The 27,723-nt window shown below is 47.8% G+C and overlaps 4 protein-coding genes, 1 long non-coding RNA gene and 1 other non-coding gene across 6 annotated transcripts; all 6 read left to right on the top strand.

Moving 5' to 3' along the window:
* The first annotated feature begins 322 nt into the window (after positions 1-322).
* On the top strand, positions 323-6,865 carry LOC112876719 (dihydrolipoyllysine-residue acetyltransferase component 1 of pyruvate dehydrogenase complex, mitochondrial). The gene is made up of 20 exons (XM_025940887.1): positions 323-538; positions 699-761; positions 855-908; positions 1,212-1,248; positions 1,313-1,343; positions 1,954-2,003; positions 2,100-2,144; positions 2,263-2,336; positions 3,077-3,146; positions 3,228-3,626; positions 4,117-4,177; positions 4,252-4,296; positions 4,384-4,467; positions 5,417-5,493; positions 5,570-5,632; positions 5,895-5,965; positions 6,062-6,122; positions 6,210-6,270; positions 6,348-6,428; positions 6,524-6,865. Exons 2-20 carry the CDS (start codon positions 733-735, stop codon positions 6,580-6,582), a joined length of 1,452 nt encoding a protein of 483 aa, XP_025796672.1. The 5' UTR covers positions 323-538; positions 699-732; the 3' UTR covers positions 6,583-6,865.
* Positions 6,866-8,364: 1,499 nt separating this feature from the next.
* TRNAP-AGG lies at positions 8,365-8,436 on the top strand. The gene has a single exon. It is a non-coding gene; the product is annotated as a tRNA-Pro (tRNA).
* A 55-nt stretch (positions 8,437-8,491) lies between these two features.
* On the top strand, positions 8,492-10,405 carry LOC112877176. Its single transcript, XM_025941392.1, has 2 exons — positions 8,492-9,912; positions 10,058-10,405. Exon 1 carries the CDS (start codon positions 8,637-8,639, stop codon positions 9,750-9,752), a length of 1,116 nt encoding a protein of 371 aa, XP_025797177.1. The 5' UTR covers positions 8,492-8,636; the 3' UTR covers positions 9,753-9,912; positions 10,058-10,405.
* Positions 10,406-13,984: 3,579 nt separating this feature from the next.
* LOC112876468 lies at positions 13,985-18,466 on the top strand. The gene is made up of 4 exons (XR_003225328.1): positions 13,985-14,397; positions 16,733-16,859; positions 16,948-17,039; positions 17,146-18,466. It is a non-coding gene; the product is annotated as an uncharacterized LOC112876468 (long non-coding RNA).
* Positions 18,467-20,945: 2,479 nt separating this feature from the next.
* Positions 20,946-24,257, top strand: LOC112877014. The gene is made up of 7 exons (XM_025941210.1): positions 20,946-21,403; positions 21,872-21,958; positions 22,040-22,297; positions 22,401-22,565; positions 22,718-22,771; positions 22,887-23,033; positions 23,585-24,257. Exons 1-7 carry the CDS (start codon positions 21,260-21,262, stop codon positions 23,960-23,962), a joined length of 1,233 nt encoding a protein of 410 aa, XP_025796995.1. The 5' UTR covers positions 20,946-21,259; the 3' UTR covers positions 23,963-24,257.
* Positions 24,258-25,352: 1,095 nt separating this feature from the next.
* Positions 25,353-26,850, top strand: LOC112876381 (nicotianamine synthase 2-like). Its single transcript, XM_025940478.1, has one exon. The coding sequence runs from the start codon at positions 25,572-25,574 to the stop codon at positions 26,508-26,510; it is 939 nt and encodes a 312-aa protein (XP_025796263.1). The 5' UTR covers positions 25,353-25,571; the 3' UTR covers positions 26,511-26,850.
* The last annotated feature ends 873 nt before the right edge of the window (positions 26,851-27,723 follow it).

Raw genomic sequence — 27,723 nt, 5'->3', positions numbered from 1 at the left:
AAAATAGAGTAAACCCAACCTAATCTATTTGGCCTCACGAACGCAGGCCTAGATAGCTGGATGTTACTCTTTTCGTCCATAAAAGAATGCAACTCTCGTTTACTGAGGAGTCAATCAATATCAAGTTTGACCAAATTTATAAAAATAATATTAATATTAATATTACAAATTAAGTACCGTTAGATTAATCATGTAATATATTTTTATATTAAATTTATTTAGAGATATAAATTTAGTATTTTTATATAAATTTAGTTAAATTTGAAATTGATTGGTTTATAAAGCGAGAGTTGCAATTTTTTTACACGGAGTAAGCGTATAGTTTTGGACAGCCGGATCCGCAACCTAAACAGCATCCGGCCCGGTCGTCACCCAACGACCAAAACCTGCTCGCTTCCCCTGCTCGCCTTCGCCCCGCTGGTGGTGCTCATCTTTTCCGCCGCCGAATCCTCCTCCGTCCGCGCCGTGGTCCCTTCCTCCCCATCTGCCGGATTCCCCGGCCGCCGTTTCTAGCGGGGTTCAAGATCCGCCCGTCCCGGTGAGGCTCCTTGCAATTCCATTCGATCAATCCATCCGTGGTGTGTTTAGGATTTCGCGAGTTCAGATTATTTTCCAAAATATTGCCGGACCCAAGTTAATTCACCCACCGTTTGCTATCATTTTCCTTTTTGTAACTCATTTTGCGAATTTGGCCGCAGGGATCGTCTTGTGTCTAGGTTTTTGCTTGGCAAGATGGCGAACATCCGGGCGCTTCTGGTCGGGTAAGATGTTAGATGCTGCCGATGAATTCGTACAGATTGTGATGCGTGTCCACTCAGCTATTTGACATATTTTCTAATGTTGATCACTCGCAGCTTGTCGCGTGCAAGGGGTTCCTTAGCTGAGGCTGGCCGATGTGCTTCCATGAGGTATAACTTTGCATATTTTGTCGCTGGGATCGTTCAGATTTACACTGTTGCCAAGTCGTTTGTCAGTACATGCATTCAGTGCTGGCCCCAATTTTGACCCTAGGTCTAACTAGTTAGTTGGAATGTGGATTAGCACATGTTTACGTTTCATGCTTTCATTATTCGCAATGGAAGATTGTTGGAATGAGGTGCTGAATTTGCAGTAATGCAGGAATGGTACCCACAGTTACACGTGCTTTAGTTCGTGATTACCTATATGTTTCTTTTGTACAATTTTTTTCCTGAAGTTTGATCTCTTTCCAGGCCATCACTCCTAGCATCAGTGGGTGGACATTACAAGGTGAGTTCAAATATTAATCCTTTTCATTGATCAAACTGCTACTTATGTAGCATTCCTTGTGCAGGCTCCCATGCCAGCCCGTTGGTTCTCAACAGGTATAGCCACATGGCTCACATTGTTAATCTGATATGTTATAGATGAACAGACAAATAATTTTTTATTTCCATAGCTTGAATTTTACTCTGTAGCACTGTTATCATGTAAGTCTTTGAATTTATCTTTCCATTGCTTTGCATAAACATAGCTTGAGTTTTACTCTGTAGCACTGTTATCATGTGAGTCTTTGAATTTATCTTTCCATTGCTTTGCATAAACAGAAAACTTGAAATATTTAAACCACTAGCTTAAACTCGTGAAATTACCAAATTTTATATGGTTTAGCTCTTATGTTTCTTGTTGTCCTGCACTTTTGATTCGATGAAGGAAAGTCCCTATGTAAGTTAGTATGCTTCATTGGGTTTTCTACGTCATATTTCTACGAACACATCCCAGTCAAGAGAAGTTTTCTAGGCAAGATTATATTATTTGTCAACATATTGTGCTGATGAAGCAAATCAATTAGTAGACTAACTACTGCATGCTGCTAATTTTCTTCTTTATTACTTTTTCATATTTGAAACTGACATTAAAAACATGTACAAAAATATTCTGTTAGCACATAGCAATTTATGGCACTATCATTAATATGATCTTATCTTTTCGCAGGGCTTCCTCCACATCTGGTGGTTGGGATGCCAGCATTGTCCCCTACTATGGTAAAAACTTTAAACACTGATCTTAGTAATATATGTTGCCAGCTTTGTTTCTTTTTCCTTTCTGCATATTCCATACTCTGACATAGTTTTCATTAGAACCAAGGTAACATTGCAAAATGGAGAAAACATGAAGGAGACAAGGTTAGGCTTTCCGCAATCTGCTATTTCATTATACAAATATCATATTCTCAAAGAATTTCTTCTTTTTGTCACTATTAGCAATATGTCAGTATCATTAAATGTTGTATGTTTTTTGCAGATAGAGGTTGGTGATGTGATATGCGAGATAGAAACCGATAAAGCCACTCTTGAATTTGAAAGCCTTGAAGAAGGGTAATGTCCTTGACGACATGTTTTTCATTGGGTTTAAATCTTTACTGTGGACATTGAACATGACAGTTCCGAGAGACTATTAATATGTTTCAGTTTCATTGCTCTATAATTATGATTTTGCATTCCCGAGTTTACAGTTACTGCAAAGTATGCTATAGTCTCATGAACTGTCACTATGAAAAGGTGCTTTTGATTACAATAACATGTTCAGTGGTACAGCATGTCAGCATGCTTTAGGGATAGGTTACCATTTAAATTTCTTTTAGCTCCGATGTTTTGCATTATATGAACCTCCCTGTGCATTCATTTTTAGTGGAAATATTGATTAAGGTTCTTATGCAAAACTTGTTCATAGTTCATTTAGTCAATTTTGGTCAATATAGTGCTCCAAGCCTCCAAGTCAAATCAGTGTAATATGCTATACTTTGCCATTATGCATCAATTGTGTAGGTTGGCCAAAACTCTAAGAAATTGCACATAATGTTCCAGTAATTCCTGTACAAGCCTATTCCATTGTTCTTCCAGTATGAAAAAACTACATTAAATGTTTAAGTTTTTAAATAACTGGCACAACTAGAACACATAGTTACTGTTTCATTTAACTTTTTTCTTGTCTTTATCTAATTTGTGTTTGGTCATATTTTTTTAGTCTTTTGTGATACCCTGTCTTTTCTTTTCATGGATGCTTATTAATTATGCATACACCTTTCTTGTTTAACCTAACCACTTTAATATCTTAGGTATCTGGCCAAAATTTTAGCACCTGAAGGTTCAAAAGATGTTCAGGTTGGACAGCCAATTGCTGTCACGGTATAGCTCCATGACTGGTGGCTTTTATATCCTTTCAACATCCATTTTAATTTTCTACTGATTGCTGGTTGTCCATTTAAGGTTGAAGAGCTTGATGATATTAAAAATATACCCGCCGATACATCGTTTGGAGGTGAACAAAAGGAAGAACAGTCAACAGAAAGTGCACCAAAAACTGATGTAGCTAATGTGTCTGAACAAAGCTCAGTAGTGAGCCGAATCAGTCCTGCAGCTAAGTTACTCATCAAGGAACATGGACTGGATGTGTCATCACTGAGAGCATCAGGCCCTCGTGGCACCCTTCTGAAAGGGGATGTTCTGGCTGCACTGAAGTCAGGCGCAATTTCAATCCCAGCCAAAGAACAGAAGGCTCCAGCAACGCCTTCATCTCAGCCAACTCGTGATGCCCAGGCTCAACCAGCCACTACTTCACAAAAGGCCGATACATATGAAGATATTCCAAATAGTCAGATACGCAAGGTACTCTATTCACCTCTATTGACTTTTGTAGATATCATGATATATACTTTTAGTTATGTTACCTTGTGCATAGAATGACCTAAAAAACTAGAGTCTGTGATCAATCTAAGTGTGAATACCAAAGCTTTCACACCACATTGAACTCCTCTTGTCTTTTATCTAGCTACAGGGATTCTAGGATGGCCCAGAGTTTTGCGCAATGAATCAAATTATTAGTGAACTACATGTTCTCTTTATATAGTATTTTAGATAAAATCAAGTACTTCAACCTGAAAACTTGTCATATAAGCACTTCAAATATTTGCTGCTGAGGATTCTGCAAATGTGTCATTCCATTTTATAGCCTGTTTCATCAATTTATTTATCTGCTGGATATTCTTGCTACTGGTACACGATGATGTCTTTGATGAAAATGAACTTGGTCAGGCCATGTATCATCTATGAGATCTCACTTGTTTAATAAGAGTCGACCTGTTTTGGTATCATGCAGGTTATTGCAAAAAGGTTGCTTGAATCAAAACAGACGACTCCTCATTTATATCTATCCAAAGGTTTGTATCCGTTCACTGCACATGTTATTTTCATGATGTTATTGATATAATGATATTTGTTGCATTGTTCTCAGATGTTGTACTTGATCCCTTGCTTGCTTTCAGGAGCGAACTGAAAGGTGTGCTATTTATTTCCTTTTATTTGGTGTTTTCAGTAATCAGATAAGAAAAGGGCCTTCTTTTCTCATGAGTCTTTTTTGTTGCAGAGCAACATGGCATTAAAGTTTCAGTAAATGATATCATCATAAAAGCTGTGGCAATTGCCTTGCGGAACGTTCCTGAAGCAAATGGTAATTCCTAAAGAATTAATTAAATATCAAATGGGATCTGTTGTGTTTTTATTCCAGATGTATCATATCCAAATCCTGTTTGGCCTGAACATATGGACTCCACAATGACTTGCCTGTTCTTGGGAAGCTTAAACACATGTGACGGCTGACCCAAGTTACAGGGCAGTGTCTAGCAGCAATAGCATCCCACTGACCTGCACAAAATATGATTCACTGATTCATTCTCATTTTGCTTGAACGGTCCATGATGAAGTCACACACCAGGAAAGGAGTTTGTGGATTATACACCACGGTTGGAATAGTACTGCCAGCTATCAGTATTATTTGACGTTTCAGACAGGGATGTTGACTTGCATGTAGTTGTATTTGCTTGTCTGAAACGTCAATAAAAAGTGACTGGAGGGATTATGAACTTAATCTAGTTTTAAATTAGATTAACATGGTATGGAATTACCATAGCCTGAATTTGATCAGCTTCACGATGATACTTTAGTTGAGTTTGTCTTTCCAGGGAGGTAGAGTTTGCTCCGTGGTATTAAACATAGGATAGTCACTGAACAGGCAGTTTGGGTGGTTAAATCATGACGCAATCAAGCTTATACATTGATGTGTGCCCTTGTACAATAGTACAAGTACTGGGCTGATGTGGTGATCATCGCAGCCAACCAAGTTTCTATTAGATCCTTTTCAAATGTATATTGACTCACTTGACAAGCGTAGCGCAAGTGGCAACCAGCCATGCACGTGGGGATGTTTGACTGGTGGTCGGCAATTGGCAAATTCCAGTTTTTTTATCAGTGGTATTCTAGTTTTCCTATCCTATCGCTTCTCTGGAACATAGCTAACCAGCCCCTGTCCTGTTTTCCTTTTTTTTTGTTACAACCGAACATACAGCCTGCCCTTTTAGTTTCCACTTTTCAAAAATTGATTAGTTTTCATCACTTTTTAGCCTACTGGAACAGTGAGAAGGAAGAAGCCCAAAAATGTGATTCAGTTGATATATCTATTGCTGTTGCCACAGAGAAGGTATGACGATAAGAATACCAAGAAGTTACTGTTAGTGTATCTTTGGTGCCTCTAATGATTGTCTTTGCTATTCTAGGGTCTGATGACTCCAATTATAAGAAATGCTGATCAAAAGACTATATCAGCAATATCCTCAGAGGTATAACAAAGTTTCCAAAGTTCAAGCCAAATTTCCTCAGCAGTATGTTTGTATTTCGGAATACTCTGGAAGTTTTTGATACTATCAATTGATCATAGTCATGTAAATGTAGCTCTTGCCATCAACAGCCATCAATGGAAGCTCTAAACTTGCAAAAATAAATTGTGGTCAACACTTTTCTAAGAATCTCTATTTCTGTGCTTAGGAGAATTAAAATTTTCAATTGTTGTAAGTCATGTTTTCTCCATTCCTAATCACTCAGGTTAAGCAGCTGGCTGAGAAGGCAAGAGCTGGGAAACTTGCACCTAATGAGTTTCAGGGGGGAACTTTCAGGTAAGTGATGTCTGCCTGTTTGTAATTGTTATTCAGGGAATCCTGCCTGTTGTGAAATTCTGTATTTTGACATTTTCACGGCTCATGCTTATGCAGTATCTCAAATCTTGGTATGTACCCTGTGGACCATTTCTGTGCGATCATTAATCCTCCACAGGTCGCTTCCACCCTAACTCCTCCCCTATTCCCTCAGGATGGATCCGTCGAATTCGTACTGATGGTTCCTATTCATGTCTTTTGTCAGTCTGGCATCTTAGCTGTTGGTAGAGGTAACAAGGTTGTTGAGCCTGTTGTGGACAGTGATGGTACGTTTCATTGACATTGTGCTTTTCTGCTCAGAACAATTGCAGGCATATTACTAATCTATGAGACTTTTGTCCAGGAAATGAGAAGGCCGCTGCAGTTACAAAAATGAGCTTGACGCTGTCTGCTGACCATCGTGTGTTTGATGGGCAAGTAGGAGGTACTATTTTATTTCTTCGCTTTGTATCTGTTTCCACTATCATTCCTTTTTGCTTCGTGTTATTTACCTCCTCTTTGTGATGTACGGCGGAGCAGGGAGGTTTTTCACGGAGCTGGCATCGAATTTCAGCGACATTAGGAGACTGCTACTGTAAACGGAAGGAGGTGGCTAACGTGTTTTGAAGAATTCTTTGTGGCAATCTGCTCAGGAAAAGAGAAGATTTAGATGCAAGTTGGGGCCCAGTTGCTTGATCGACAGCCCATGCAGAAGTAACCAACCAATTTTGTAATAATAATTCTAATAAGAAAGAAAGCATTGGCGCCTCCACGGTGTTTCTTTTCCCCCCGTTTAACTTTACTAGTTGGGAGGCGGCAAGCCATGTCCTGACAACTTAAAGATACGGAGCAATTTTTCATTTTTAACATGGTTCTGCAACACTGACCCTTGTTGATGCTGGTAGCGTGGCAGGCGTCCGGGTTTGATCTGGAGTCGGTATCCGCCTTGTCGCGGCTGTGGGCGTTGTCATCCTGATGGTTTTGCTCCTCTGGATTGCCGTTGAGGCGATTATACTCCTGTCGGCGGCGGACCCCTGCTTCGTCGTGGCTCGTGCACCGCTCTGGCATGCCAGCCGTTGCTCCGCCCTGAGGGCCGGGCCACGGATTTGGTCCTGACTGAGCAAGCTCTTCGAGTAGTGCAGCTTGGGTGACACGCTGGATAACTTCCGTTTCAGGTAGATTTTCCAGCTCCACGTAGGCCGCGCCTAAGTTGGCTTGAGGAGTGGCGAAGACGTTGTGGCCGTCGACTTGAGCCAAGTCGACTTGTGCCTTGGAGGCGTGCAGCTCGTCTCGCGGCTGCCGGATCTGCTGCGGCTCCGTTGCCGACTGGGGCGGCTGCTGGTCCGGCTCCCGCTCCGCCACGGGGGAGAGGGGGAGGCACAGCGTGTCAGCGTTGGCGGCGCCTATGGGGGCGATTGGCTCCGCAAGCGAGCCTGGCTCGCTTGGTGCATGCGTCCATTTGGTTAATGACTCTATTAGCGCATGATTAGGGTGTATTAAGTGGTATTAGTGATTTCAAAGCTGATTAATATTTAATAAGGTATACTAAGAGCTATTAAATTGTAATTATATAAAATACACATCATATTGCTAACTGTTTTTGAAAAAAAATTATGTAACAAGCACTCGTGCGTGCAACCAAACAACTTGCACCTATGCCGGCGGGAGCCTAGCTTCCAAGTACGAGCCGAGTCAGCAAACCAATCACCTCCTTTACCGTCAGCTGAGTTTCACGAGGACGAAACTCCTCTCTCGTTCCATGAAACTCATTCCTTCTTTCTTATCGCTGTATCAGCAATAGCAAAATGGCATAGAATTTAATATCATAAAACTTTCATTGATACTGGCATAAGTACACCTCGCGCCGTCTCCCAGCACCTGCTCCGGCTCTACGGGTAGGTGCATGAGCAGGCGAAGGCGACGACATCACTTAAAACTGCTAGTATATAATGCTCATCAAGTCATAGTCATTGTACAACGCATCATCTATATCCAGCCTAATATAACTGCTCGACAAACCATGCAATATAATGGTGGAGCGTATACCTATTATGTACGTACACCATGCGTGTCATCCACTCAACCTATTACTATTTTCACGGGCCCTCTGGTAGCGACGAGGTGGAGGGACCAGGGGCGGCGGCGGCTCGCTCGGGGTTTGCCCCTCAGGAGCGACACGAGCGGCTGCTCATGTCATTTTCTTATTGTAAGAGTGTTGTTTGGCAAATGGGAAATGAGCAGCGGTAGAGAGAGAGAGATGAGAAGCAAGACGCTCATTACCGTCCATTCTTTGTGCAGCCATGTCTCTATCCTGTCATAACAATCCTAAGATGGACGCAGCTAAGAAGTAATAAAACCACAGGAAACCAGCAACCATCAACGGGCATTTGGTCTAGTGGTATGATTCTCGCTTAGGGTGCGAGAGGTCCCGAGTTCAATTCTCGGAATGCCCCTGTTTTCCCACTCCGACTTCTTTTTTTTTTATTTACTTCCTTGTTAAACCCTGGACTCGACGATCCATCCCCAAACCAAATCCACTGAGTCCAATCTCTAGGATCGTCCTGCTCCTCTACAAGATCGGGATCGAGAGGAAAAGAGGCTGAGTTGGTTGTCTGCGCGGTCGGATTCGACGGCACCAGACGATCCATCTGGGATGTCGCCGCCGCTGCCGAGTCCGAAGCGCGCCCGGGTCGCCACGGCCCCTTGCGGCGCGGGCGCGCCGTGGGCATCGCTGCCGGAGGATCTGGTGCAGCTGATCGGGTGGCGGGTGCTCTCCGGCGACCTGATGGACTACGTCCGCTTCCGCGCCGTCTGCGCCCACTGGAGCCGGAGCGCCGCCCGCCCCGGCGGCCGGGGCCTCCTCGACCCGCGCTTCCACCCGCGCCGCTGGATGATGCTGCCCGAGGGCCACGGCCTCTACCCCGGCCACCCCGCGTTCGGCGGGCACGTGCGCTTCCTCAACCTCTCCACGGGCGCGCTCGCCCGCCTCCACCTCCCGCTCTTCCACGACCACGTCCTCCTCGGCTGCACCGACGGCCTCCTCCTGCTGCTGCGGCACCGCGACCCGGGGTACACCGCCGTCCGCCTCCTGCACCCCTTCACCGGCGACGTCGCCGAGCTCCCGCCGCTCTCGTCCCTCCTGCCCCAGATGGAGCACTACGGCAACATGACCGAGGATCGCAAGCTCTGCACGCTCCGCGGCTTCCTCTCGGGAGTCAGCGCCGCCGTCACCGTTGGCCCCGCCGCCGCCGGGGCCATCACCGTCGTGCTGGCGCTCGAAATCAAACTGCTTGTGGCACACGCCACCACCGGCGACCAGCGGTGGACTCTCTTGGCCGGCAGGCTCCCGCGTCTGCTAGGACCAATGGTGTCTTTCCATGGCAACCTGTACGCGGTGACGCCCAAGTCTCCTCAAAGGAACAGCGTGTGCATCTGGCAAATTGATCCGGATGCCGCAGAGGGTCGGTCTCTTCTGCCACCGAGGATCATCGCCCACTGCCCGCTGGTTGCAACTCTAGGCGCAGTCCACCTGGTCGAATGCGGCTCGGAGCTCATGCTTGTTGGCTTCAATGATGCCAAACCTACAGACCTGGTTGTTTACAGAGTCGCCGACCTCATCAGTGGAAGGGTCGTTCCCATAACCAACATTGGAGAGCATGCTCTGTTCCTTGGGCAACGGCCCCTGTATGCATCACAGAACAAGGGGCTCCCTTCTGTTGTGGCTAACTCTATCACCTGCAGGTATAGAGTGACTAGAACAATCCACTGAGGGGAGGACGTCCTTTGCCAAGGAGTACTGAACAGTACCATATAGGTACTGGCACCTGGTCTCCAGCTATGGATGGAGACATTTCATGCTGGAATAGACCTCCGGCAAGCCCTTACATGCTCATCCATCATAGTTTTACCTGTTGCCACCACGGCTACTGGTAAGTCGACCATGTCCAAGTCATTTTTTTCTCATCTAAATATGCTAGAGATCGATGTTGTGTGGAATTTTCCCTTGTGAAGCTAATTCTTTGGATTTTTTTTTTGCCCTGTTTGCAAAGCTAATGCTTCCTATGTTTTCATCAGGAGTAAAGGTCTCATATTCCACAATAAAATCAAGCCTGATTGGTCAGTGAAGCCAAATCTGTGGATGTATGGCAAGTCCTGATTTCAACGCAGGCAGCTCATCTCCCTTTTCTTTTGCTGTTGGTGCAGTGGCCATCTATTCCCAAGTCACAGACATTGCAGTAATTAATTGTAGTGTTGCCGTGGCTTGTCTCTTTCAGGCCTAGATGCTTGTTCTCATCAAATTTTACTAGTTTCTTTAATTCTTGAACATGCTGGCAGAATGCTTTGCGATGCCACAGACAACAGAACACTAGATGCTCCATAAACCTTTGACACCAATTTTCCAACATGTATATTTTGACTTCAATCGTGTATTTGGTCTCAATTCTCAAATTGTATATATATGTTGCTTCTCAAAATAAAATCAAGCCTGATTTCATAACGTCTGGAAAAGCCGATTCTTCCGAGCCGAGCGTCTGCTGCAGCTTTTTCCGCGCGCCTTATTTGCCGTCGTCGAACGCCGTCCAGACAAACAGGTCCGATCGGGGTCGGCCGGTGTGCACCTCGTCGATCGATCGGTGAATCCACCGCGCCGTCTCCCAGCACCTCCATGAGCGGGTGAAGGCATACGTGCAGGAACATCTAGTACACTGCGGTGACGCTGCCGGCGACGGCATCAACTCAAGACTATCCATTTTGTAGATTTAATTATAATCACTAATTGTCACAAATGATAGCCGCTGGGACTTAGCAGTACCGGTTGGCGACTTAGGGAGAGTTTCATGGCATTAAATTCTATGCCACATCATCAACTTGCTGATATTTTTTTAATATTCGAGGGAAAAATATATGTCCTACAGTTTGCAATAGGTAACAAGATCAACATTGGGAGATAAGAATCTGGATTTATGAAGTCACGGAAGATGGGCTACAACGAGAGCAGACACAAACGATCTAAAGTATCGAAACACATGTCAGAGACACCCAAAGCACAATAAAAAGAGAGGAAACTATGAATACGACCGAAAAATAATATAGAGTACTTGGTAATAAGTCTATTACACAGCTAGCTGGATAAAAGTTACAAAGTACATATATGTATTTTGTTAGAAAATGATGAAATGAGATAAGAAAAAAAAAACCATAAGCATGCGAGTACTTAGGTCTCTTAAAATTTCTCGCGGTATATGAGCATGGGTTGCTAAACTAGTACATATAATTCACAATGGTTAAATATGTTGATTATTGATAAAGAAATAAACCAAATTTATAGACAAACTACTACTACAAAATAGAGATGGATTGGAAGAACAAAGGATGCATGGTGTAATAACTTACCATGATATAAAGGTTCTTCAATGATGGTGCGGCTTCAAGAACAAAAAGAGTCCAATTCAAGTGACATATGGCAAAAATGTTGTATAGATACACGTCTCTTGGATTAGCAAACGGGAGGTTTATTGGTTCTTCAGGTTGAATCCATATCTGCATGTAGAGGGAAAATAAAGACGAAATAGATAGATATTTAAGTTTTGGTGTTAACAAATAAAAGATTGCAAAATAGAGGTCACGGTAATTAACAGTGATCGACATGGCACACTAAACTAACGTACCTTCCCATCACGGAAATCCAGATCCAACGTCGAGAGGTTTGCAGCTGCTGCGCTGGACAGGAAGACCTTGCTCAATGCACGTTACAAGCAAGGGTTACGTTGCGACGGCGAGGGACGTGTCCAAAATGCACAGGTGGGTCGCCACCGGACCAAGTATCACAATGAAATCGTCTGAGCTTGGGGGCGTGGATCAGCTCCACCCTCCGGAAGCAGCAGAAGCGGATCTCCAACGCCTCGAGCCACGAGTGCGGCGGCGCGTCGACCTCCACGACGGAGCTGCAGCCGAACTTGCAGTGGCTCAAAGAGAGGAGCTGCATGCATCCTGGTGCAGCTGCGGAGGAGACGAGGAACGTCGGACGGCCCGAAGCATAGGTTCTGCAAGGTGAGCCATCCGAACGCCACGGGGCAAGCATCCAAGAACGACACGAGTCGCCGTCGGAACATGGCCTTCTGCTGAGTGCTGCTGCTGGCGCCGCCACCGATCTCGGTCTCCGTCCATATATCGAACTCGAGGCGCTCCATGTTGCTGCTCTCCTCGGCGACCAGCATGTCCTCGACCGTGCAGCCGATGGTGTGCAGGAGGGTACGACGGCTCCAACAGGATCGGAGGAAGCGGAGGCGCACGCTCCTGAGGGTGAGGGCCCTCTCCGCGCTGGGAGCCAGCAACCGCCTCGCCGCGCCGGCGTACGCCTGCATCAGCTTCCGATTGCCACCGTCGTCGTCCTCGACGAGGTTGCTGTGACGACGAGACACCAAGTCCGCGACGTCGATCGTGAGGTCGGGAAGAAGGGAAGGGACGCTCGGCCGCTCGCTCTGACGACGGCGGGCAGACCCAAGTCTCCGACGATGCGGAGCAGGATGTCACCGGGGAGATCGCTAAGCCGATCACGCTGATCTTCATCCCGCCAAGGGATTCATCGCTAGCTGTCGCGAGGGCTGCGCGCGCACGGCTTGATTGGGACTGGGACGCCGGACGCCGGCTGCTCCCCTACCCTACTGCAGGCAGCCTGCGCATGCCGTCCTTCCGCACGACAAGCCTCCGCGCGTGCCGCACGCTGCGCTGCACTGCGCCGTGCCATAGCCGCCTGCGCGCACCGCCGCTATCCGGATTCCGCCTCCTACACAGACGTGTACGGGCGCCGCCGTCCGGTTTGGATCAATAAGCAGGTATGCAGGCATCTGATTTGGAGTCGACATCGTTTGCGGCCGATCTAATTTGGACTAGATCAATGGCGTTCGCGAGTTTCCCTTGGATCCCTGTTAGGTTAATGGCATTGTCTGTGTTCTCTCTACCAATGCCATTACAGTTCGGGTATCAAGGTTAGCTTCAAATGTCGGGAAAAATTGTGTTTCTCTATTTGTGCCATTTTTTTCAGTAGTTATTATACTCGTGTATAACATTTGCAGCTCTTGACAGGTTTGGGAAAGCACATTCACAAGCAAACTGCTTTCAAACAACAATCATCCATGTCCCATGGGTAGAACAGACCATTCGTATCAAATTTCACAATTTTAAGAGCCGGAGCTACGCCATCAGCGGAACAAGTTCATCAGCTCCACGTTTCTGTAAGTGTAATTTCACTGTCCAAAAGCAAGCTTTGACTGTTCCCCTGACATTATTTAGCTTGCGGTTAAAACATGGTCATGAGAAAGTACTTTGGAATATGAATATAAGGGTATCATTATCCTTTTTGACAAAACCTGGATATTATTGGATTAATCTATGTCCAATGCTTGAAATTGGACAGACATTGTATTTCTGAACAAAGAAGTATATGGTTGCATCGGAATGAGCTGGCTAGCAGTACCTAGTTAGTGTTGGAATAGTAGAATTCACATCTTGTTCATGTCAACTTGCTAGGCTGAGATTGGAGGCCCCCTTGTTAATCTTGATGGGGATGTTATGATAAGAGAATAGGAACCCCTTTCCTGCTATGGGCTGACATTTGCGAAATTCTAGCATCCTTCAAGACAGAAAGATATTCGAGTGTATATCCCGTATGCTCTTTTCTGCAACATTTTAAGACGCTTGCTGAAGCATAATCTTCTATTTTTTATTGGTATGTTTGAAAGTAGACTTGGTGAAGTTGGCAATGATAGTGATCGCTCTGGTGCGCCGTGGAAACGAACCAGCTGGCGGGAGAGCGTGGATTGCTGAAGTGTTGTGTGGTGTGCTGCGTTTGTATCTGGGAATTATTTGGTGCTTGTTGTGTAACTAATAGCATGCCCTGCCCTGGTAGTTAAGAAGTTACACTGCTGTATCATTCGTTAATTAAGGGGCAGGGACGCAGGGTGTTTATAGTGCCATATATGTAAGACGCTTCTTTTGGAAACTGTGATGATCTCAAAGCATAATTTCTTCCCAAATCCAATTTCCATCTCCGTCAAATCCACCCGTCAGCCGCAAACAGTGTGCCGCAAAGCATACGATACGCCCGCGGCGGCACCATGGCACCAAAAGAATTCGGTCCAGCAACCGCTGGAATCACGGCAGTGGATTCCAGAGACAAATTCCAAAATCACGGCAGAAATACAGATTCGCAGCAGCAGCAACCGCTGGCTGGCTGCAGCGGAGCAGCAGGGCAGGCGGAGGCGGGAAGCGCACGATCGGGCTCGAGTTTCCCGCCTCCGCCTTCGACCCCGGCGCCGCGGCCCACCGGTGTAGCGGCGGGCGGGCGATGCGGCGACGCTGGCCCTCCGCCGACGGCGTCCTCGCTCTGCTCCATCTGCTTCTCGTCGATTCAGGTACGCGGCTGCCCTGCGCTAGCTTTCGGTTTCGTGTTAAGTACTAGCTGATCGCGTGGTAAATTAATTACCTTGACCTACCATTGGGATCCCAGTTCGTGGGCTCAGGGTTTTGTGGCTTTGTGCACTATGTTGAGTCTGGCCGTCTGGGTGATCTGGAGAACTCGTCCAAATAGAGTCATATTCAGCATCGATCAGCGATCTGAATGCTCGATTCTGATAAAATTTTCGTGTCATGAGGTCACTAGAACTTAGCAAAATGACTTTTGTAGAGAGATGGACCTTAGGTTTTTTTGGGTATCTAATAATCGCTGTAGGCGCCAGATTTCGAGTTGAAGAGGACTATAATAACTTTAAGTTATAAGTATGACTTGCATCTTCGTCAAATTTAGGATGTCATATGTTGAATTGCACTATGCAATGTTTTATTCTTAATCGTTCCATTTGCTGTTATTGGAGCTAGCTACTTCTGTAATTTGGATTGCTGTGTAGAACAGTAGACAGTAATGTTCTAATTTGACCTCTCAGAATCGGTTCCTTCTGCCTACTCTAAATTTCTGATGCAAATAGAAAATTAGCACCCACGGAATTGATCTATTGACCTGATGATGGTAGCTGCTTGAGGGTTTTTTTTTGGCTTTTGACTGCTATTTGCTAACAGCGAGACACAGTGTGAGCTTGTACAAGAGATGTACGCTATTCTGGAAATTATTGAATAAAAAATGAGGGATATGATGATAAGAAACACTAACAAGACTCAAAACTGTTGTGCACACTGCATGATTGCGCTGCTGCCTCCTGCCTTAATAATAATGATAAGTGATGTCTAGCTCGGTCGGCCTGCTTGAACTTTTGGGGCATAATATCCTCACTGAGTTCTAATGCTTGACTTCCTACTTGTTCTTGGCCGCATAGTCAAGGATCAAGCATGTCGAGTACCACCAAATGATCATGATTTCTTTCGATGAGAGCAATCAAATCACTTGGGCTCACTCAGCAAGGTTATTTTCAGAGTATCTTGTTCGTGCTTAAAGTTAATCTTTATTCCTTATAATAGAAAAAAATCTTTGTAACTCATCTTGGTGAGGATAGCACTCAGTGAGAAGTTAAAAGCATTTACTCAAAAGAAGTTATAATTATCATAGCGGCCATCCTTTCAGCTGAATCCCTTCACCATGCCAACAGGGGCCTTTCATTTGTTTTAAAACTTTGGGGTTGGAAATTTTAAGATTATAGATTCTCCATCCATCTCTAAATTTCATTTGTGTTAGGTTGTACAGGAATAAGGATCTGAAATAGAGAAAAATTAGGGCTTCAGTTGCAAAGATTGAACACGAAGATGCAGTCCTAGCCTCCTAGGTGTTAAACCAGTCGCTCTTCTATCTCCTAGTTTTCAGGAACCTTGCATTCTGAGGGACCTAATTGTTAATAAGTCCATAGGTCGGAGACTACAGAAAAAAAAACTGAGAGGAAACTGGTTAGACTGTCAATCTTTCATTACTGAATTGAATATTGTTCGTTTTCAAAGCAGTAGTCATAAATGTCACAGGTACATGAAAGTAGAAATACCATTCATCTATTCCATAATTGACTTGAAGAAGATTTCCTTCCTGTCTGGAAATGATAATATCCCACATTCTCACTGTTGCTGCTGGATGAGTGACATCATCTCAAGTATGAAGAACAGTTGTTCCTTTGCAAGTACAATAGTGTTTAGGAGTTGGTTAGGAACCCCGACTCTCGTGCAGGACAGTAAAAGGAATAGATCTCTCATCTTCTCATTTTCAGCTATGCTAGTTTGACCTTTCGAGTGTGATAGCTTACAGCTGTACTCGCTGCCATGTCTATTTCTAAGTAAAGGCTTGCTCAACTACGATCCGTTACTCCTTATCCTGTCTCCATCGATGTTGGTAAGAAAGTGGATGATATGATTGTAGAACTCGAAGCCTTTACCTCAGTAATTCTATGTTTTTGGTGACAAGCGGAAAATCTTAGAATTTTTGTTTGTCATCATCTGTGTTTCTCAAATCAAATTTTCATGTAGTTTAGTGACCTGCTTGGTTGTTGCTGTTGTTAGGCCTCCTCCAAAGGCTGGCTCTTAGCCAGGTCATAGAATTTTTTTAGTCGATAAACAGTGCCAAAAGTGAAGAGCTATAAGAGATAGTATGATACATGAATAAAGGAATGACATGTAGAGTCATTTATGTTACGAGTTATGTGCTTAGAGTTAGATTATTGAAAGGGTTGTCTCTTAGAGTGTTTAGAAGTGTTTAGAGTAGGTAGTAGCTCGTACCTTTGGAGGAGGCTTTACGGAAATTCTGCCTCCCCTTGTCAGGAACTTGTATGCATGGGAAAGGTCACAAGGACCAAGGCGGTGCAGCCGCCAGCCGGGATGGATGGAGACAAATGGGGGACCTTATCCTATTCAATCGCATGTGCTTTCTTTCTGAGCTTCTGTTCCGGTACAGTGAAAATGTTTCATCCCTTTATACAGTTCCAATTATATATCATGGTCAATGAATCTTACAAGTAATTTATTTCCTCTGCCAGATTAATTTACTCCCATCGGATACCCCTGTTATTTTCTCCTTGGTCACACCCAAAAGAGGAAGTTTGATGACTATACTCCAGACTCCAAGAAGGTTCGTCAGATGACGATTCTTCTCTGATTTCCTCTTGCCAAACCAACCGTTTGCTACAGCTGAAATGTAGCTCTCACATTTCTAACTTGCTGCTCCCATGGATTAGGCCCCAGTTGTGATCTGCGAGTGTGTGGCTGTGTGGGCAACCTTGGCAAATGAGTGGCCTCACGAACCGTGAACACGTGGTGCCCCATGGGCCCGTGCTCTGCTCACCACCATGGAAAAAGGGGGGCATGGATGGAGTAGTACCAACTTACTGGATGCACCATTAATCCCTGCTTGGATAACCTAGAGAAGAACACTGATGAAGTAGCTTGGCTGCTAGGTAGCCTCCTAGCCTCGTCAACTTCTTGCTTCACGGGCAAGCGAGGTAATAGTGGCACGTACGTGCTGCCGTTCCGTGCCTTGTGGCCTTTGCTAGCTTCTTTCACAGTTCGTGATGCAGTGAAGAGTGGGACCTACCTGGTAGTCTGTTATAATGCCTCATTGACCACTCTTATCTCACATTTTCTTTTGTTGTGGCATTATATTCTCCAATTAACGGGCCGGGTTATACGTATCTTTGTTGAACCTTGGGTTTCGATTACTAGAGTAAACCTTTCAAGCCGTTCTGGAACGCAAGAATTCCCAAAGTGGGCTTAGCATTGTGTTCAGTAGAGCTTTCAAGTTCAGGTGGTGACGCGCACCTATACGGCCCCAGGTAGGCAGGCAGGTATAAGCCGTACGTATAGGCGGATCGCTCACCAGCCCGTGTGTCGAGTTCAGGTCGTCCTTTGGTACGGGAGTGTCTGCTCCCTTACTCTACCTGCAGGTTAACTTTTTTCTAGACACAGTACATGCACAAAACACACTTTGGTAGAGGAGTGTGCATGCATGACCCCACCCACCGCCAATCATGCTTATGCCGGTGCCTCGTACAAGGCACGGGCCATCATTCTGTTCTGCAGACACGCACACGCTGGAAAGCAGCTCTGAAACTAGCAGAGCCTACCTAGACCACCGTTATGGTAGAAGGTGCATGCTTTTAAGCTGTGGCAGTAGACCAGATGGCCTTGGTTTATACGGTTGGTGGGTGATTAGTTTCTTTCAAGAATGCTTGCATACGCACGAAGATAAGGTCGTAATAAATACCCACGAAGATGAAGTTGATTTGTGTAAATCAAACCTGAGAGTGATTTGTGTGCCATACGCGTGCATCTCAGTCAGGATTTGCATAGTGTAGTGCAGCTGGGCAGCAAACTATCAAGAAGTGTCGACCCTTGAAGCATGGCTGGTTACTGTCTGAGTCATACCTCCAATCCAATAGAATCTTTTATAACCTCGCTCCGTCCCAAAAAAAATGCAACTCTCACTTCCCGAAAAATCAAATAATTTTAAATTTGACCAAATTTATATAAAAAAATTAGTAACATTTGTATCTCCAAATAGACTTAGCATGAAAATATATTACGTGATCAATATAATGATATTTATTTTATAATATAAATATTAATAGTATTTTATATAAATTTAGTTAAATTTAAAACTGTTTGACTCAGAAGAAACGAGAGTCGCATTCCTTTTCCTTTTGGAAGGAGGGAGTGAAAAAATTCCAATAGAGTAAGAGCATGCTGCCTCAATTATGTGTTGGGGGAACAAGTTTGATCTGGAGCGTTATGGTGGGAAAACTTGAAAAAGGGTTAGCCCTTCTTGTGTGCGCTACTACCTGCTTTAGCATAAGTGGACAAACCTGCCAGCTTTGCTCCTCTTCCACTGACAGCAGAGCATGTGATAACGGCCTTGAATTGTGCGTGCCCGTGGCTCAGATCAGTAGCTGACGTGGTGCGAGTTCCTTACCTGCAGCATCTGTACGCTGTCTTGTCCGTGCCCCTGGCGTTACCAACGTCACGCTCAGAATTCTGCATTTTGATTTTTTTTTCCTCTCATGTGAAACGATAGTTCCAAAGCCCATCTCCCATGTCCTATCCATTTGCCTTTTGCTTGTACAAGTACAGTACGTGTACAACTAGCGAAGTGAGCTCCACACAAGCTGCGAGTCTTGTGCGGTGGTGGTGGCTAGTAGTGAGTGAGATAGGACAAGGCATGATTCGGTTCTTGTAGATGGGAAGTGACCATTTCTATACAGAAGAGAAGAGCATCCCATCTCGCTCGCTGGCCTTCACGAACCGCCTTTTTCTAGCTCGGGAATGATAATGCAAGTATGAAAGGAAGGAGAGAAAGGTGTCTTTCGAGTGTTTGCGCATGAGCAAAAGCGACGGCTTTCTCGTCAGGATGGATTCCCTCTGTTTGCCGCGGCGGCCGTGCGCTTCAGTCTTGTTTGTGAAGCAAATACAGCATCCCAAATACCACTAATAATCCTAGCTAGTAAGTGGCTGGTCATTAGTTCGACGGTAAATAATAATAAATTGGAACGCGTAACAAGAAGTCACTGTCAAGTTTTATCCCAGTAAAAAAAAGATCATTTCACTGCTCCCATCCCAGTGGTGCTCCCCTTCTGGGCCCTGGTCCTTGCCTGGCCCCCCATGTTACTGCGCCGGCTCTGCTGACCTGAAACATCCAGGTTTGTCCCAGCCAGCTCCTCCTCCTCCTAATGCAGGGAGAGGAGAGGAGAGGAGGACCGCACGTATAAATCTGGCACAGCCACTGTGCCCAACAGGATCGGGACTATTTTTACCCGTTACCAAGAGGCCCAAGACTGTTTTCTTTCCCGTTACCAAATGCCAAGGCTGTAGATCCGGTCAATCCCGGCCGTACGCGGACCCGGTCATGGCGATTGACCATGTGTTGTTCCTACTCCTACAGCCAACCAGCCCCGTGGCAGGGTTTTTACCAGAGCTTGCCGCGCCGTACCCGTGCCAAAGTGAAAACATCCGAGCGATAGCGCAGTTAAATAGTTCGAGTGTACTGGCAGTACGAAATGCCACTAATCTAGAGGGTAAATTCACAGCCCTGCGGCAATGCCCTTTGGCTTTTTGCGTGCGGTAAAACCATCATCACGAGAGTAAAAAAACAGTAGGCTAAGCACGGGCCGCGACGCGGCTGCTTTTGTAAAGCGCCACGGGCTAATCGCTTTGCTAAGCAAAGGCCTTTCCTTGCGTGCGTGCGCCCGGGGCGGGGAAAGATCGCGCGGTCGCGCCCGGATCCGATGCGCACGCTCGCCTCGCGCGCGGCGCGCCAGCCGCCAGCAACCATCAGGACGCCGCCCGCGCTCGATCGCTGCGTCGGGTCGGGCCGGGTGGGCGAGGCGAGCCTGGGGGGAAGCCGACGGGCGTTGCCGCGGCGGGCCCGAGGTGGTGCCGCGTGGGCGAAGCTGGCAGGTGGGACCGACGGCGAGCCCGGATAAAGAAGAAACTTGCTACCAACCACACGCCCCCGGGAAGGGGAAACGGAGGAGGAGGCCGTTTTAAGCGTACGCAAGGGCATGAACGGCAGTCAACCGCCTGCGACCGTTATTTTAGAATGCCTGTCCGCACATGAAACCTAGTAGAGCCGTCGTTTGGATTGGTCGGTTTGTAAAGTAGCCAAAGTTCGAATGGCCATGCCGATGAAGTGAGAAGCGAGCACACAAGTTGACTTTTTAAGCATCCGTGAATTTTGGTCTCATAACTTGATATTGCTAGTAAAAATCTTTCTTGTAGTACAAAAGTTTTGATGTTATACTAGGTCCCTTCCGCCTTAAATCCTAACGCTGGCTATTGAGAAACTTTCATTAGCAGCATGGAGCAGATTCCACCATCAATGGATTAAAAGAAAAAACCTTCGATGCCATCATGTGGCCCGCGAATCAGTGGGTACGGTCCCGGTTCGAGGTTGCACGCCGGGTGTCTCTAATAATTTCTGAATCATAGAGGGGCATTTTGGTCCAGAAGCACGGGCTCGGAAATGGCAAAAGTAGCAGCGAGAGTGCTCCTCACTGCCCACTTGTTTGCAAGCGGTAGTGGACGACGCTCCGCTCCCAACCGAGACGACGAGCCGCCCAAGACGACGAGCCATTTACTCCCACTCCCAATCCCACCACGCCCCCGCATTGTTTCAAAATTCTCGATTCGGTCCGTGGTGGCAGCCGCGCGGCGGCCGGCGAGGGGGCTCTCTGGGTAAGAGGGGAGGGCCTTGCCGTGCTGCAAGGTCGCCGGCGGCGGCGGAGGGCGTCGGAGGAGAGGAGGAGAGGAAGGAAGGGAGGAGGAGCAGCAGCGGTGGAGGTGTGAAGGGGCGCGCCGCCCATGGACACCACGCGGGGGGTCGCGTGCCTGCTCGTGGCGGTGATCTGCTTGTCGTGTGCTGCCGCCGCGGCCGCGAGGTCGCCGGCGGCGAGGCTGCACCGCCACCTCAAGCGGTTCAACAAGCCGGCCGTGAAGAGCATCGAGGTGGGTCAAGTTTGGTTTGTTTCTTTTTTCACCCCGGAGCTGTGTCAAGCCTGCTGTTTCGCTGTTGCTCTCTGTAGATTTGAATTGCTTGCTTGGGGGAAAAAATCTTTCCCCCATCAGGTGAATTTCCAAGGAAACTAGCGTCTTTTTAGCTGCATTTGGGAGCATTTGAGCAAGCACAAGCGACACGATAGGTGTATTTCTTTGCTAGTCGTTGAAGCTGTACTCGGATTCAATAAAAGCTGGCTTTTCGGGCTTCTTTTGCGGTGCGGTGGCGCTTGAGGGGAATTCGCTTTCGGGCTATTCACTCTTTTCTCCACACTTTGTGCTTGTTCTTGTTTGGAGTTGTTTCTAGCTTGACTTTGGCATTTTCTTTTCTGGGATTGTCAAAATAATCCTCTTGCTAAAGTGTTTTGCTCCAGTTCATACCCATCTAATTCAGCTGTTTGCAAATTTCAAATCGAGCAGAGCCCAGATGGGGACATCATAGATTGCGTGCACATCTCCCACCAGCCAGCGTTTGATCATCCTTACCTCAAGAACCACACTATCCAGGTAAATTCCAGTGCTTCGCTTGCAGTAACCGAAACCAGTATCTTGTTGGGTTGTTTCAGTTAACGCATTTGTGCTTCGCAGATGAGACCGAACTATCACCCCGAAGGCCTGTATGACGAATCCAAGACCAATGTGGCCTCCACCAGCAGTGGCGAGAAGCCTAAGGTTCAGCTCTGGCATCAGAATGGCAGGTGTCCGGAAGGCACCGTCCCCATCAGGAGAACGAAGAAGGACGACCTGCTCAGGGCAAGCTCAATGCGGAGGTACGGTAGGAAGCGACACACCACCGCGAACCCAATGTCGGTCAATCCCACCATGCTCAATGAGGGTGGCCATCAGGTACCTGCTCGTATCACCCATGTTGTTGAGGACATAATGTGGAAGGAGGTATATAGGTGTGCTGATGTACCGTGATGCTCATAACTCTTGTTGACAATCGCAGCATGCCATAGCGTACGTTCAAGGCGACAAGTACTACGGCGCCAAGGCAACCATCAATGTCTGGGAGCCCAAGATCGAGCAGCCTAACGAGTTCAGCTTGTCCCAGCTCTGGATCTTGGGGGGGTCATTTGGGGAGGATCTTAACAGCATCGAGGCTGGATGGCAGGTAGAGAAAGAAAGACCCACAGCCCATGAGCTTCACATTCATAATCAGTATCGAGTAAATGCAGCACCGTTTTCGCGGTTGGGAGCCCTGCTGCAGTGCAGTGCCTCTTATCACGAGCTCTGAAACACTTGTGTGTTGCTTTGTTGCATCAGGTTAGTCCGGACCTGTATGGGGACAACAACACAAGGCTGTTCACCTACTGGACCGTAAGTTTTGAACATTACTATAAGAACATTCTTGAAAAATATTTGCACTAGCGCTTGCCATTTTGTTTCCTTAATTGTTGATACCTGATTATTTTTGCTATCTGATGTTCTGCAGAGTGATGCGTACCAAGCAACAGGGTGCTACAACATGTTGTGCTCCGGGTTCGTTCAGATTAACAGCGAGATTGCCATGGGTGCCAGCATCTTCCCGACCTCAAGCTACTCTGGCTCCCAATATGATATCAGTATACTGATCTGGAAGGTGAGCAAGTAATTAAACTAGTAACTCACCACATGTCATGCCTAGTACGTTGAGAATTATCAGAGACATGCAGAGAATCTTTAGCCCACTTGCTGTTATGCTCTTACTCGTGCTCCTCCTTGACTGGTGAACCCGTACCCCTGGGGCTTTGAAAATTGGTTTCCTCCTCACCCTGTGGTTATCATACTCCTTTTCTCAACAAACCTTTCTTTCTTATCGCTAATGATTACTCAACTTTTGATTTTTCAAAAGAAACGACCATTACTAACTTTTCACCTCAACAAGCTAGTGGTATTCTGAGTGTGAGATAGAAAGTGCAGCGTTGTTCATTTCCATTGAGCATGGGTAATGAGTGCATGATTTGCGTGCTAGAAGAACATGAATGCATCCACCTAGTGTATGCCCAACAGTTTTACTATTCACTGATACTGAAACGGTGAAACCTAGCTATGTCAATGTGAATGATGTCTTTTTACACTGGTAAATTACTTTTCCAATGTGTGCCTGCTATATTAATCTCTTCCGTATATGTGCACATTATATCTGTGCAGGACCCGAAGGAGGGCAACTGGTGGATGCAGTTCGGCAAGGACTACGTGCTGGGCTACTGGCCATCGTTCCTCTTCTCGTACCTGGCGGACAGCGCGTCGATGATCGAGTGGGGCGGGGAGGTGGTGAACTCGCAGCCTGACGGCGTGCACACATCAACGCAGATGGGCAGCGGGCACTTCCCGGAGGAAGGGTTCAGCAAGGCGAGCTACTTCAAGAACATCCAGGTGGTGGACAGCACCAACAACCTCAAGGCCCCCAAGGGGCTGGGCACCTTCACTGAGCAGTCCAACTGCTACGACGTGCAGAACAGCAACAATGGCGACTGGGGCACCTACTTCTACTATGGAGGCCCCGGGAGGAGCTCCAACTGCCAGTAACTGCGAAAGCGTAACCACCATTCGAGTGTAGTGCACCGTCTGCAAGCATCAGTTTTCTCGTAGCCCTAGATCAATGAGGTTGTTTTGTGCTGGTTTGTAGTAGTTTCTCTCTGTTGAGCTTCTTCTCTCTCTTTTTTTCTTCCTTGTTACTGCCAGGAAGGCTTCTGAAGAGAAGCATGGCATGTGGTGGTGATGCGTTGCCCTTATGGTGGCCTACCTCCTTTTCCTATATGGTAGATTCACTTCTCCTTGTGGTTATGGGCTGTGTTTTTTTTTCTTATCACCTTTTTTTTCACCTTTGATGAGTGTCAGTGGCGCACCGAAAGGTGGAATGGGCAGAATTCAGATTTAGGGCAGCAGCTCTGTGCGCCGTTGATGGATGTGGGTGCTTGAAGCTGGTACAAGGAAAAGCATGAGCTGTTGTGCAAATTGCTGTTGGATGTTTGGCCGCAGCAATTAGATGCCCGATTTGTCTAACAATAATCCTAATCTCGCGTGCTTTGTCTGGTGGTGTATGGGAAAGTAAGGAGTAAACTTGTACTGGTTGATAGCGTGTTTGTCGAAATTAATGTGGGGACGCTGGGAAAGTTTCTGTGCCATTGTGTTAAAACTGGACAGGGACAGGCAGGATCATCAGCAAATTCGAGTCGGTAGGTTAGGTTTTCTTGGTCCAGCAGCGTCGACGAACTGTGAGAGATCTTAGATTGGCAATGGCTCCAGAATGCGTGCACGCTTGGGGAGGATGCGCATTTTGATCCTACCAAGATCCAAGTACAGGCTTGCGATTTGAGCTGGGGTGTAGCTAGCAGTAGCGCTCGTGCACTGTAGTACTCGCTGACCGCGTCAATCGTCGTCGTCCGCAGGCGCTGAGTGTTGAGCGGTCAAGGGCAAGCAGCCAGGGAAGGGACGGAAGCGGCCAAGCAAGGAAGAGAGGTGACGCGTCGCTGTCGACTGCAGCTTGCCAGAAATCTTTTTGAGATGGTGCAGGCGCAGAGCACATGCCATGCCCGGCAGGCAACAGGGCCCCCATCCCATCCATCCGAATCCGCGATCGGGTCAGATTTCGCGGCCCAGTTAGCATCCAAGCTTCCTTCGGCCCACCTTTCTTTATTTGAGGGCGAATGAATATTTTCGAACCGAGGTCATCCTGAGTCCTGTTTTCTTTTAGTATTACAGAGTTGATCCGGCTACCTGACCAATCGATAGATTTGACGAGCGACATTGACTAATACGAATTGTCCCGTTCTGGAAACGATCAAGCTGGTATCCCGAAAATAGAATAAAACAAGCAGTAGGACCATGCATACAAAATAGAAGCACGAAACAGGCCACCGGCAGCGGACGCCGTGCAGCATGCTCGCCTTCGCAGCTCCACCGACACGAAGCGTCGTCGTCTTCCCCACCTGCCACCGGCCACGCTGCATGCAAACGGCCGGCCGTGCGTCCCGGCGCCAGGTCTTTATGCACGCCGATCGACTGCGCCATCCAGAGCCCATCGAGCAGCTCAGTCCATTTCGATCGCCTTCGGCTCTTCGCCTCCATCGCATCGCGACCTGCTAGCCTCCCGAGCTCACCAACTCCGCAAATCGCAAGCGACCGACCGACCGCCATGGAGGCCCAGAACCACGAGGTGGCCGCCCTGGTGGAGAAGATCTCGGGCCTGCACGCCGCCATCGCCAAGCTGCCGTCGCTGAGCCCGTCGCCCGCCGTCGACGCGCTCTTCACCGCCCTCGTCGCGGCCTGCGTCCCGACGAGCCCCGTGGACGTGTCCCGGCTCGGCCCCGACGCGCGGAAGATGCGGGAGGAGCTCATCCGCCTCTGCTCCGACGCCGAGGGCCAGCTGGAGGCGCACCACGCAGACGCGCTCGCCGCCTTCGACAACCCGCTCGACCACCTCCACCGCTTCCCCTACTACCGCAACTACATCGACCTGAGCCGCCTGGAGAACGACCTCCTGGCGCGCCACGTGCCCGGCATCGCCCCCGCCCGCGTCGCCTTCGTCGGCTCCGGCCCGCTGCCCTTCAGCTCGCTCGTGCTCGCCGCGCGCCACCTCCCCGGCGCGCTGTTCGACAACTACGACCGGTGCGCCGCCGCCAACGAGCGCGCCAGGAAGCTGGTGCGCGCCGACGCGGGCCTGTCCGCGCGCATGTCGTTCCGCACGGCCGACGTCGCGGACCTGACGGAGGAGCTCGCGGAGTACGACGTGGTGTTCCTGGCCGCGCTCGTGGGGGTGGCGGCCGAGGATAAGGCGAGGGTGGTGGCGCACCTTGGCCGGCACATGGCCCCCGGTGCGGCGCTCGTGGTGCGGAGCGCGCACGGGGCGCGCGGGTTCCTGTACCCCGTCGTGGACCCCGAGGACATCGGGCGCGGCGGGTTCGACGTGCTCGCCGTGTACCACCCCGACGACGAGGTGATCAACTCCGTCATCGTCGCGCGCAAGGTGGCGGACGACGGGCACGGGAGCAAGTGCTGCAAGACGGAGGCCAGAGCCGCCGCCCCGCTGCAGGCGAGGGAGGAGCCGGCGGCCAGGGAGGAGGTGTCCTTCTGAGAGCTCTCACGGGACGGCGAGGCGAGGAAGCACGCTGCCGCACGCAGACTCCTCGTCAGCTGCCGTGATAGATGGTACTCCTACGTGGCCAAGTACGTTGGCGTGTTCGCGCATCTGTGTCGTCCCTGTCGTGTCTTCTTGGTAGCGTGTCGTGAGTTGCAGCCGTGCCACCATGTGTTCTTGTGTGCTCTGTGTGTCGGAACGATCACCATGTCGGAACGATCAGCCATGCCACCATGAAGAAAGACTTGTACGCGTGTGTGTGGAAAATAAGAGCAATTTTGTCTCAGAAAAAGGAGAACCAAAATTGGAACAATGATGCCTGAAATTGTAGCGACCATGTCTGTGAATGGTTGGGTTTCCCGCATGCTGATTTCGATTCTGCTGGAGGACGATGAAGTCCAGTAACACAGCGAACGATGCCCGACGAGATGCGTGATCCGAAGCTCTCTTGCCTCGATCGCCACCGATGGAACCCCTGCTTCTCCACCTCATCGGTTCAGGCGGCAAGTCTGCCACGGGACAAGCATGCGCTATTCGCAGAGCGGAAATGGCGTACGGTAGGCGTCGCATGGACTGTTACTGTCACGACCCGAAATGTAAAAGCACAAGATAAAAATTTAAGATATCATCATGAGCATCATCCAAGCATCAAGGAGCATCATATGCACTTAATTACCTCATGAGCATCCATTTTCTTGTGTGATTTATGTGTAAGTTGTGAAGCAAGTTCAAATTCTGCTAAGTGAATGTGCCCCCAAAGATTTTATTCAAATATTAGATTTCAAATGATGATTTTAAGATATTTTTCCTAAATTTTTGGATGTCTCTGCCGAGCCATAAAATTCTTGGAAAGTTTGAAAACTGCAGTTTTGGATGATTTATTGTGGGCAAGTTTTGGCGTATTTTTGAGTGTTTGTTATTGCATTATATTCTTGGTAGTGTGATATTGCTTCAGTAAAAATTTGGTGATTTTTGGAGCCCGGGAAGTTTTTTGTTAGAGTTTTGAATTTTGGCCTTCCATTTTCGATTATTCCCTTCTCTCCCGGCCCCACCCGTCAGCTTCTCCTCCCTCTCCTGCGCGCCTGGGCCCGCGCGTCAGCCTCCCCGTCCGCGCCTCCCGCGCCTCCGCGCCCGCCCGTTGGCCGGCCGCACGGCGGGCGTCGCTTCGGCGCCCGCCGGTTGGCCAGCGCGGCCCCGCCCGGGGCTTATC

Source organism: Panicum hallii, chromosome 9 (assembly GCF_002211085.1).
Source record: "Panicum hallii strain FIL2 chromosome 9, PHallii_v3.1, whole genome shotgun sequence".
NCBI lineage: Eukaryota > Viridiplantae > Streptophyta > Magnoliopsida > Poales > Poaceae > Panicum > Panicum hallii.
Note: the sequence above shows the minus strand (reverse complement) of the source record. Positions and strands in the feature narration are given on the sequence as shown.